This window comes from Pimephales promelas, chromosome 15, assembly GCF_988280905.1.
Source record: "Pimephales promelas chromosome 15, fPimPro1.hap1.1, whole genome shotgun sequence".
NCBI classification, from domain to species: domain Eukaryota; kingdom Metazoa; phylum Chordata; class Actinopteri; order Cypriniformes; family Leuciscidae; genus Pimephales; species Pimephales promelas.
In genome coordinates, this window is record NC_142783.1 from 23,780,882 (window position 1) to 23,793,749 (window position 12,868).

General features: G+C 43.0%; 1 protein-coding gene across 4 annotated transcripts in view; it reads left to right on the forward strand.

Moving 5' to 3' along the window:
* The first annotated feature begins 9,116 nt into the window (after positions 1 to 9,116).
* Positions 9,117 to 12,868, forward strand: part of qkia (QKI, KH domain containing, RNA binding a) — an 86,277-nt gene continuing 82,525 nt past the window's right edge. For all 4 annotated transcript variants that reach the window (XM_039681099.2, XM_039680839.2, XM_039681009.2 and 1 more), the window contains exon 1: positions 9,117 to 9,473. In XM_039681099.2, the coding sequence (XP_039537033.1) occupies positions 9,329 to 9,473 (145 nt within the window). In that variant the 5' untranslated portion in view covers positions 9,117 to 9,328. The remainder of the gene's footprint in view (positions 9,474 to 12,868) is intronic.

Sequence of the window (12,868 nt, forward strand, 5' to 3'; positions counted from 1 at the left end):
CATCTGGCTGTTCACTCACCTTCCAACACTCGCCACCTGAAATCTCTCTTCTTATTATTTGTTTTTGTTGTTTTATTATTATCTCTTCTACCCATTAATTCCCACCTACTGTAATTGAGAATACATTTGCCCCATAATAACTATAGTGCATATTTCCTCTTTGGGTGGAGTTAAGTTTCATCTTTGCATCGGCGATGCAAAACCAGATTATATCAGCCGAGCTATCAAGCTATATTTATAGTCCCAGGCCACGCCTGCTTATGCGGGAGGTGACAGAGTGGGCGCAAAGCTCCCCCATTGGATCTGACGTCACCAAGGGCCTCTCTCGATAGTCTGCTGCAGTTGCCGCCAGACAGCCAATAAGCATGCGAGCCGTCTTGCCTATGTCTGCATTCTGCAGAAACGTGTTTTATATTAATTCAAAATTAAGGATAATTTTCGTGAAAAGAGGTTTTCCCATAAGATATTACGCAGTATTCGTTCCCTCTTCTAGAGAGAACCAAGGTTACGTTAGTAACCGAGTATGTTATCATGTTTTCAAATGGTATCTCAAATGAGTGTATCCGTGGTAACTGGGATTTTAAAGACTTTGAGCTTTTAATACGCCTTCCCACTTATGACTTCCACTAACAGATCATTTCAACACCCCAGCTTCCGGCTTTCTTTATCTAGTTCTCCTTTTTTTATCTGTCTCTTCGGGTCAGCTCTTTGTGGGGTGTTTTTATTTTATATTTGAATGTTTTTAAATCTTTGTTCTTGTGTGTGTGCAGAGATGTTAAAGTGATTTTACCAAAATGACCCTAAAATAATGATGATTTTAGCTATGGATTTGATGATTTCCAAGCACAAATCTCTCAAATTGTAACATAGCCTTGAGATGAAGGATACTGGATCTAGATGCAGTTAAAATATGTTTAATGGCTCCTAATATGAAACATAATCCATGAAACTCATGAAATACCACAGCTACTTCCAACGAAACAGCAATCCACAAAAGACTAGACAATCATAACAAAAGAACTACAAAGACCAAAAACAAAACTTCAGAAGAACATGAAATAAATGAATACCAAAATTTCAAATTAAAAAACATAAAGCACAGAAACCTGACACACATTCACATATATATCTACATTTAGATGAAGAGTACACTTAAACATGAAGGGACAGAGAGTGCACAGAATAACACATGACATGTATAGCAAGTATTCAGATAGCAACATTATTTGCTTTTGAAAGCCATGAACCTGAGCTGAATGGAAGTGAATGAAACATTAATTTATCAGAGTATATGTGCACACACACACACACACACAGTCAGGGGCTTCCCTCATGCTTAACAACCTTTACAGTATATTTTCTTACCTGTGAAATCAGATGCCTCAAGTGTGTTTTTTTTCACTGAATAGTAATTTTGTAGCATTGAATGGTTTAAGTCTTCTCACTTTGTGCTTTTGCAATCAGATTAAGCAACTAGCTGTGTTATTATGGACAACAGGCCCTCAAAATCACTACATATATATTACTTTACAAAACAGTTTGTTCCAATCCTTGATTCTGAACCATATTCTGAATAAGGTTTTGAGGCCGTTTATGGGGGTATGGGCGGCGCCATCTTTTGAGAATCTTGGGAAATCCTAACCCCACCCACCTTCTGGCCAATCCACATATGGGTAAAAGGGGTGGCTTTGTGTAAGACTGAGCCGGCCGGTGGACGCGCTTCTTCAGCCAAGCAGCCTCAGCTATCTGTAACATTACAAGCTCAACTGGCAGACTAGGCTACTTTTTACAGTTTATGGCTACTACATTCACTGGAAAGCTGCTGAAGAACAATCCAATGTGGGACATACAGTATCAGTCTATTCTTATGTTACATTTATTCATTGGCAGACGCAAAAGAAAAAACTATACGAGTGTGGAATTAGAACCCAGAACCTCTGACACGCTTGGCAAAAGTTCTGCCACTGGACCATTAACGTGCATGCATATAATTGTCGGATATGTATTTTTTCGTGTGAAAATTCTCGCCAACAATGACATTTTAGATCTCATTAAACGAAAATTAAACACACTGTACTATTTAAATCAATTGTTGTACATCGGTATTGTCACAGTCTTCGTCTGCACCATCCTGTCTGCGTCTCCAGCACTACACTTCCCAGGATCCTCTTGTCTCCACACCTGAACTCACTCCCTCATCAGCCTCCCGTTCAGCGTCCTGTATTCATCTGTTTCACCTGTTTTCACCTCGTTTAGTTTGATTCCTGTGTGTATTTAGTTCCTTCCCATTCAGTCTGTCCTTGTCGGTCGATGTAAATGTTACCCCGTGTTCCGCCTGCCTGTATCCTGTATATTTGTGATTAAACCCTTGCATTGGAGCCTTTTGGAATCTGCCTGTTCTTCTGCCTGCACCCACAACCGTGACAGATCGACCGACCGCCAAATAATGGATTTTGCAGCAGTGCAACTTCTCCTCCTGGAGCAGGAGGATCAATCCCTCGAGGCCCACACACAGAGGTATTTGGACTTGATACCTCACGTTCACTATGATGATACCAGCCTCTGTGTGTTCTTCCGGGCAGGCCTAAACGCTGAAACCCAGGCACGCCTGCCCGGAGAGGGGCCTCGAGGGAACTTCGCGGCCTATGTGGAGTGGGTGCTGGTGTCATGTGGATCTTCTTTCACCGTGGACGACGGCACCAGCCCCACTCCAACGCCAGGGACCGTCCAGCCCGAGACCGTCCAGCCAGAGCCCGAGACCGTCCAGCCAGAGCCAGAGCCCGAGACCGTCCAGCCAGAGCCAGAGCCCGAGACCGTCCAGCCAGAGCCAGAGCCCGAGACCGTCCAGCCAGAGCCAGAGCCCGAGACCGTCCAGCCAGAGCCAGAGCCCGAGACCGTCCAGCCAGAGCCAGAGCCCGAGACCGTCCAGCCAGAGCCAGAGCCCGAGACCGTCCAGCCAGAGCCAGAGCCCGAGACCGTCCAGCCAGAGCCAGTGCCCGAGACCGTCCAGCCAGAGCCAGAGCCCGAGACCGTCCAGCCAGAGCCAGAGCCCGAGACCGTCCAGCCAGAGCCAGAGCCCGAGACCGTCCAACCAGAGCCAGAGCCCGAGACCAGGATCCCACCCAGCCTCCCTCTCCCACCTCCTCCCGTCATGCATCCGTCAGCCCCTCCGTCTGCCAGCTCCCCTGACCCAGCTGGGTCGTTGGATCCCCGGCCTTCGCTTCACACCTCCTCTATCTGGACACTTCCTCGGCCCCCGGTCCCATCGGATCCCCCGTGGCTGCTACCTCCCTCAGCTCCTCCATGGTCCCACAGTCCACCAGCTCGGCCAGGCTCCCTCGTCCTTCCGAACTCCCTGCACTCCCTCGTCATCCTCCCTTCACCTTTGGACTTCCTTCCCTTGGCTCCGCCCCGTCATGTCACCCCCCCGGTTCAGTTGGACTCCTCACTCCCTCCAGTCACCCGTCAGCCCTCACGCACTCTGACCTCACCGTGTCCCTCTGTGCCCCTGTCAGCACTTCGGTCACCAGAGCCTGCGGTGTCCCCTTGCTCCCTCGGTCCCTCCTCAGCACCCAACATCGTCGGTCCCTCAGCTACACCCTGGTCTCCTCTCCCATCCGCTCCGCCCCTGTCAGTCGGCCCCCTGGTGTTGCCAGCCCCACTACCATCGGCTCCACCAGGGGTCCTCCCTCCAGCTGCTCCGCCCTGGTCTCGCCCTCAGCCTGCTCCGCCCTGGTCTCACCCTCAGCCTGCTCCGCCCTGGTCTCACCCTCAGCCTGCTCCGCCCTGGTCTCGCCCTCAGCCTGCTCCGCCCTGGCCACGCCCTCAGCCTGCTCCGCCCTGGCCACGCCCTCAGCCTGCTCCGCCCTGGTCTCGCCATCAGCCTGCTCCGCCCTGGCCACGCCCTCAGCCTGCTCCGCCCTGGCCACGCCCCGCCCAGCCCCCAGTTCGTCCCCCCTCCTTCCTCTGTTATGCGGCGTGAGGTCACGCCTCCCGGGAGGGGGGAGTTCTGTCACAGTCTTCGTCTGCACCATCCTGTCTGCGTCTCCAGCACTACACTTCCCAGGATCCTCTTGTCTCCACACCTGAACTCACTCCCTCATCAGCCTCCCGTTCAGCGTCCTGTATTCATCTGTTTCACCTGTTTTCACCTCGTTTAGTTTGATTCCTGTGTGTATTTAGTTCCTTCCCATTCAGTCTGTCCTTGTCGGTCGATGTAAATGTTACCCCGTGTTCCGCCTGCCTGTATCCTGTATATTTGTGATTAAACCCTTGCATTGGAGCCTTTTGGAATCTGCCTGTTCTTCTGCCTGCACCCACAACCGTGACAGGTATGTTATTGTACACATCTTATTTATGATTTAGCATTGTATTAGCCCCCCTAACCCCACCTGTCGCTACCTCGGACGCTAACTTATCTGAGGCGATTTAATGCTAACTGTTGCAGTGCCACTACCTACAAACATTGATGCTAAAATAGTGCTATAGTAGTGGAATGTCACTTACCGAAAAAAAAAAAATGGAGCGAAGTACGATTTTATGTGCGATATTTCAATAAAAATGTTCAAAAGGATACAGAGGTGACGTGTTTTTTTTAGATTATGGCCGAGACGTCGAATTTCAGGAATTCCACTTGACGCAGCTTGTTATCAGCCGTCAATCAAGCTGTCAATCAAAGTTAACCACGTCATACATTTGTCATACGTTTTATATGATCTAAACTAGAGTTAGAAAACAGTTGTCAGGCACTCAGAACCTGTCGAAAAATACAATAAAAGTCCTTTGGACCAACCTGTAGAAACATGAATTTATGCTGTAAACTGACATTTTAGCGGATATTCGATGTATTGCAGTTTTTCGCACTTCCGGGTAGGCTTCATTTTTCAGATTTGAATGTTGCCGCTTGTTCTGAACCCTCCGCTTTGCATCGTGCCTAACAACACCCTTCAGCCGTTACTTATTCACGATACAGCACAGCCTCTCCTACCTTATTGCTTACTTCTGGCTCTAATAATTTATCATGCTGCCATACAGTAAACGTATACGGGAAGGATGTGCATTGTTTTGCCAACGTATTTCCTTTATCAGTTACAAGGGCAAAAACTGTGCTGGTATGCAGTTTTTTTAAATGCGAGTCCAATGAGGTGATGTTTACAGTGAGCTGAGATTTCTGGAACATTTGAACTCAATCTAGATTTGATCACACCGCCTGTAAATAACAGCTCTGAACAGACACAAGTGGGAATTGAGATGGGATTTGCCCTCAAATTAGTTTTACTGCAACAATCAGGGTCAATAAAGAGACCTGGAGTCCCAGCTTGAGTCCTAGAAACTGTGATGGTGAGAGGAATAGCTTCAGTAATAATTTACTTACTGTTATTCCCCCAAACTTATATGACTTACTTTCATCTGTGGAACACAAAAGAAGATATTTTGAAGTGTTTCAACTGTTTTTCCCATACAGTGAAAGCCATTAGTGTCCAAAACAACTCTCATTGAATGGACAAAATACACTGAGACATTTTAGTTTCACAGAAAAAAAAGAATGTCACACAGGGTTTGGAATGACATGAGGGTGAATAAATGTTGACAGAATTTTGTGGTCAACTATTTCTTTATGTCTCCTCTCATTTGCCTGATTTGGCTCCTTTCTATTTCTATTCTAATTCCGTAGATTGTATAAAAATCCAGGCATTACGGTACAGGGATGGAGACATTGGTGTGAGTGCAGAGGAAAGGAAAAACATTAGACTGTAAGAATGCCAGATTGTTAGGAGCAACAGTGCAGAGGGGAGGGAGGGAAACGAAGGGAGCAGCAGGAATAAATAGCCCTCTGGGACCTATTCTTCTTGTTCAGCGCATCTGCCAGGGGCAGCACGAAACCCAACGCCAGCCAGTGAGCATGTGCAAAGCCCTGAGCTCAATGGAGATTTATTTCAGAGTGACTTCGTGTTTCAGGTGTCACCCGCACCTTTCAACCCGACCACAACTCCACAAAACGGACAGGAGCTCTGGTGTTTATTCAAAAAATTGCACTTAAAAATGTTATTGATTTGGCCTCAGAGCTTTAATAAAGAAGGTAAAAAAAGTATTTGTGTGTAGTGTGTATGAAGTCCCGCTCTATTTTTTTCTCAGTTGAAATCCTGTTTCACTCAGACGTACATCAGATTATTGAAGTAAAATGGGTTGCATGTGTTGTTTTAGCTTGACGTCATGTGCATTTTAGCAATTCTAAAATTCTGTAACATCTTGTTTCGTTGAGCAGTCTTTTCTAATATCGACCTCTTTGAAAACGGTGTCTCTTTAAAGTAGTGCTGGTGTGTAGCGTGGTGTGTTTTGAAGAAGGCTCACAGGAGGCCAATGGTTTTTCGGCAGGAGTCTGAAGAGATCTTCTTCTCTCTCATGCTGCAGATTGGTGGGGTTCTGCTGTCTGATCCTCGCTCCTCCTCTTCCTCAGCCAGACGCTCTTATCAGACTCAAACACATCTGCTGTTACTCTGCACACACACACAAATGCCTGTACAACCACTGTCCTTATCCTTTGGACCACCATGAGAACCAATCACACACACATAAACATACACATTCACCTTGACATAAAATTGTATTCCATTTTATTACTTTAAATTATATATAATTATATAATTTAAAGTAATAAAATGGACTTTAAATTATACTAATTGTATATATATATATATATATATATATATATATATATATATAAAATGTATGAGTTATTAATATATGACATTTGTAAAACAAAAAATGTACCTTGAAAAATATAGTATATATATATATATTTTTTTTTTTAAATAATGATTTACTTTTACTTGATGGTTAAAGCCACATGACATTCTTATTACTTAGTCTACTTACTTTTCTCGAAAATGGTACTATTCTTTTCAAAACTTAATAAAAACCAACATGAATACAAAGAGTACAATTTGTGTAGTGTTTTATACATTCGTATATGTCATTGACTCAAGTATGTCTTGGATATATTGTTTGGTGTAAAGACCGTGGTCCCTGTGTGAGTGATGAAGGACGGTGTGTTTGCCGTAATCTTTACTGCAGACCCCTGGGGAGCCATAGAGCCATGAATGACGTGGTGGTCTACGGACTGGGTGGAGAGAACAGGATCCACCAACATCTGACCATACACGTACCAAGCAAGAGAAAGCCATTTCATGTTTTCTTTTAGTTTAGGTTTATATGTGATTTTACTCTCACTCATATATACTCAATGACACTCACGCACACACTCCCTTGCCACTCTTCACTTCACCTCAGCAGTGTGTGATTTCTCTCTCTCTTTAGATATCACAATTGACCCAGATCTGGTGTTCCTGCACCTACACATAATCTCTTTTGTTTTATGCTTTTGTATTGTTTATTTTAATACTCAAAGCATTCAAGCTTTCTTCAAACAAAATAACACAAGAGAGTGTGTGCTTTAAGGGAGCTCACGTCATATTTCAGACACAGTCATGCCACCTACTGCTTTTCTAATCATCTGCCGGTCGGAGCTGACCACGGGATCATGACTGTTGCCCCCTCGAAAGCTCACGTCTCTCTGCTCTCTGCTGCTTCACAACCATTTGATTTCATATTCAGTTTTATCTAGAGTGTCATTAATTGGATTAATTGTAGAATTACACCCATGTTATTAACAGAAGAGGAAAATACAGGGTTTAGGTGGGGATTAATATCTTGCACTACAAAACACACACACACACAGCACATGTGTGGCCGTGCCTAGTAAAATGAAAACGTATGTGCCACTGTTGATAAGGATTCTTATCTGAGATAAATGCTAAATCTTTTGTGCTGCCTTGAGAAATTGGTGATTTTTTTCAGTCTGTTACATAGGTGACTGAGCTGAAAAATAAGATTAAATGAAGAAAAGATGATGAGTCAAGTGAATAGAAGGATGCATAGTGAATCAAACGGATATGTTTGTTTGATGCAACAAATGAGGTCTATAAGTGGACCATTCCCATTCATCTCAAAATGCAACTGCATTGTGATAATGTCCTTTTCTGTTAGGCCTAGAACTCTGATATTATTAGCTGGTGTGCTGTCAATAGTTAAAGGAATGTGACCTGTTATCTTCCATGTGGATAACGGAGGAGCTGGAGAAGGTCAGAAGTCAGAAGCATGAAGTCACAACCTGATATAGCGTCTGTTCACATGTGTCTTGTTGAATGATATCCATTTTTTTCTTTCAATGAGATACTTGATAAATGGTCAAGATTGGTCAAAAGTACCAAGCTACTGTCTAAAAACAACTGCTGAATGTTAATGTCAATACCACATGACCTTCCTACTAGATTGATCTACTTAGTGAGCAAAAAATAGGCTACCATAAAAATGAATCTGTGAGGAAAATGTGAAAATTTGTGCTATTATTCTCTGATTATATTTCCTGGTATCTTTCACAGAAGAAAATAAAATATAGGGTTGGAATAACATTAGGGTAATAATAATTTAGTGTTACATATATTGTTTATATATAACTTGACATATTTATGTGTTCTATAGTGTATTCCATCGTGTTTTCATAAGGACTTTCATATTGTATATTGAATAACACCTAAAATACTGATATTTTAAAAAATGTACCTACAGTTTAAGGCCAGAATAGGCCTCTAACGCGTTCGTTTATTATGAGTTGCGTTCCGAAACATTTTGGAACGCAACATACGTTCGAGTTCTTGCGTGAAGTGCCTTCCTGGCTTAAACACAGAGAATCCCATTACATGCCACAAAAATACACATAACACGATATAGTTATAACAGCAAATAAACCCAATCAAAACACAAAAGCCCAAAACTTGTTTCACAGACACAACGTTTCACAATATCTCATCCCCGCTGGCGGTGACATCTAACTATTGGCTCTGATCTCTGCCCATCATCTCAGGCACTGAATCATGTGGTTAAGGCAGTAGTCCCGCCTCTTCAAAACTATGCGCTGATTGGCCACCCCACGCGTCCGCGTCGTGCACGCAGCCAATGGGCGCGCAGTGGGTCGGGTGCTCTCGGGGGTTCCTCAGCGAACGCGCACTGGTGGCAGTCCGGAGCAGTAGCGTTTGCTCAGTTAAACGAAGAGAACCAGACGAGTCCACATCGCGCGACTCTATCGAAGGGAGAGAAAGCGAGAAAGCCAGAGAGAGACTGCACCTTCAAATCAGATATTATATTTGGAAAGCGGTTGCCGCCGACTTGGAGGGGGAACGAGGGATTTGATCAGCACCGTTATTTTTTTCTTTTGTGTTTTCTTTTTTTTCTTTTCTGGGGGAAGGATTGTGAGCGTTTGTGTGCAAAGATGATGGTCGGGGAGATGGAGGTGAAGGAGAGACCGAGGCCGAGTCCCGACTATCTCATGCAGTTATTAAACGAGAAGAAGCTCATGACGAGTTTACCGAACCTGTGCGGCATCTTCACACACCTGGAGAGACTCTTGGACGAAGGTAAGTTACGTGTGTGTAAACTTGAACCACGAGTGTGTATGTGGTGTTTCACAACTTCCACAAACTATTTGTCTTCAGCGAAGGAGACTCAACTCGACGGTTCGGTTGGGGTTTCTGTTTTTTAGTAGACTTACTTTTGATGTCGAATTTTAAACGTTTGGAAAACGTTTAAAAACTAACAGATAGAATTTGAAAAGTAGCCCCCACACCCACCCCCTTAATTTCGTGTTTGGGTCGCTAGCGCTGTTAGCAGTCTGCTAAATCAACAACTTTTTACATGTCGTCATATTCGATAAGTCTCACTTCTTTATTAACTTTATGATCTTTTAAGAGTTTATTCTTCAAAGTTTTTGCCTCATGTTGTAAATGATATATCGCCAGGCGTTTGAACGGTTCCTAACTTATTTTAGGGTGTGAGTGAGCTTAGCTTAGTTGGTAACGTTAGCTTCACACAAGAAACTTAACGTGTTTTCTCGAATTAATGTGTATGTGTTTACTTACCCAGGCATACTAAAATATTCGTATCTGTACTGAACATAAAGGAAGTAATCAGAACAATTAGCTGTTTGTTTGCAGATTAAGATTTCCCCCCCGAGGCATTCGGATGAGTTTTGCATGAATGCGCTCTACGGAGAGAGTGTGCAGCATGTCTAAATGCCTAGACACATCTGTGTCAATAGCACAAACGACTGTTTATTCTAGACACTGACAGCTTGTAAAGCTTTTTTATTTTTACCATGCAATCTGAGAGGGTAAAAAACTTTTCGTAGCAGTGATATGCAGCAGGTTTCTCTCAGGATTGCAAGTATCACTTCACACGTTTGTTTAGACGCGCTGTTTGTGTTTGAATATCATGAAGTTTCTCGTCGGGCTTTAATCTACTTCTGTTCCAGCACACACAAGTTATCCGTCTGCATTAGTTTCATGAAGTGCACAAATGCTTGCTCTACTGACGTGCAAACACGCGGCTCTGTTTGTCTTGTAACAAAGAGGAACGAGCAGCCGCAAAATCTGCCGCAATACCAGCTTTGTTTGCGCTACTATTCTCTCGGTGTGTTGCAAAATCTCACCCTGTGCGTCACTGGATAAACTAGTTTGGTGTTTGAATTATCACAATTCCACATACCGACACAACCCCAGAAACCACACTTCAGATTTGTTGTTTGATTTTGGCTTTGTTTAGTTGCGCCGCCAAAACTTTTTCTGCTTGAGCGAATGCCAACTTCATGACGGGACTTCATTTTTTTTAAATGTTCAATACGAATTTAATTTTGTTGTTTATTTTACTGTACGAGTAAACATGCTCTCTTTGTCTCTATACGTTAATGGCACATATGTGTGTTCTTAAGAAGTCTTCTACTTTGTCCCTTGGTGTCTCCTTGAGAGATTTCTCATGAAGCTGTATGCTCTGACACCAAACATCGAGGTGTTAGTTTCTTCTACAGTGATTCAGCCTCATGTTTGTGTATCTGCTCTTATTCTGCTCTGTTTACCTGAACTTTGCTCCTCTCTTGCTGTAATCTGTTCTCCTCAATCCACTCAAAAATGCTGAAACCACCAAGGACAACTTCAACCTTCTTTTTTTTTCTCCCTGTGACACATTTCTTTGAACACACACATGGATTGAACTAGGTGTAAAATCTCTCCTGCATTTGCATACTGATTTGTCTATGCAAATGAGCAGCTCAGGTTGGTGTGGGCCAGCAGTCGTGTAACGGTAAATACTCAGACTTAATCTGTGGGGAGGAAAATTTGTACCGCTACACACAGTGTCTGCTATCTCTCCTGACCTCTGCTTCAGACCGATATGGGGCTTTACATAGCTGATACTGGTGACGTAGTGCCATTTTAAACATATTTATTAAATAAACAATAAATTAAAATCAGGTAAAAAATATTTGATGAAATTGAATGTGCAATATTGATTGGCAAAGCTTGCGGTAGATTATCGGGCTGACACTAGACGAAGGATTTCTTCTGTTTACTGGACACAGTTATTGATGTGAATAATCGCAAAATGGAAAAATCGGCTGATGTGTTGGTCTGTCACAAGTTTTAGGGGGGCCATGCGCTCCATCTTGACTGATGCAAGATCAGGTTTCACTCCAGATCTGTGCTATCACAGGATGATTTATGTTGCAGATCAGTTGAAAAAGTCTCTCGGTGGGGGTTGTTTTTCGGCAAAAAATTTATCTGAGAAGGTTAGACGGATGATAGAATCTCAGGTATTTTATTAAGCACAGCTATTGTTATTGTGGAGTGTAAATTGTTATTGTGGAGTGTTTATTTTTCATGTGTAAATAAAGCACAGACTTAAAAATTGTCATTGCAGATTCACACTTCACTGCTGAATGAAAGGGACGGCTTGTGGGGGTTTGGAGGTGAAATGTGGGAACGCTCTCGGAGTTGTCTCCTCGTAAGAGTTCTCGCGACAGCTGCGCACAAACACTCATAACTCAAATGGATTGTGTGTTTGCAGCTGTTGTCATGGCAAAGGAAAACCAACACCCTTACATCTCCCTCGTCACCCTCTCTGTTCCCTGCACAAGACAACTGCTCGTCCTCCCTCTCCCTGCACTGCGCAAGTGTGTGTCAGGCTGACGAGAGAAAGACAGGTTTGCAGCGTGCTTGTGATCTTCAGAGGTGACCCTGCGGGTGTTTTTAGAGCTGTCTTTGATAAGTCGGTGGCAGCTGAGTCCAGTGTTACAGCTCAATACATGGGTGTTCAGAAATGGACACAGACATGGAAGGAACGAGTCAAGGTTAAATAGCTTGATTTCTAAAGCTCATACAGGTTGTTAGGAAATGATTGTATCTGGAGGTTGTTTGTGTTTTCAGTAGCTCTTAGAAATGCGTACACCCCCGTTCCAAAGTTTGGGGTCTGAATGTTTTTTTAAAAAGTCTCTTATGCTTACCAAGCCTGTATTAATTTGTTTCAAAATAATCATTTTTCTTAATAATCAATAGTTTTCTTCTTTAATGAATTTTAAACTATTTTATTTTTCCCAATGAAGGCAAAACTGAATTTTCAGCATATTCAGTCACATGGTTTTTCATAAATCTAATCAAAATCTAATCTAAATTCTAATAGGTTGGTTTGGTGCTCAAGAAACATTTATTATCAATGTTCCTCAATAACATGTTAATGACCCTAGACTTTTTAATGGTAGTGCACCTATATTAATTAGTTCTCTTGAATAAATATAATCCTATGAGAAACTTGATTCTTTTGTGTGAACTTAAGTTACACATTTCCTTCATCAGTGATCAGCAGTTAATTTCTTCTTTAGATTTATTTTCTTAAAAAAGAAATCTATTCTAATTCTTTTCTGAAAGTGTAATAATTTAGACGCAGCGTGTTTGAGGTTATTCCAGGTGCTAACAGGAAGTGATTC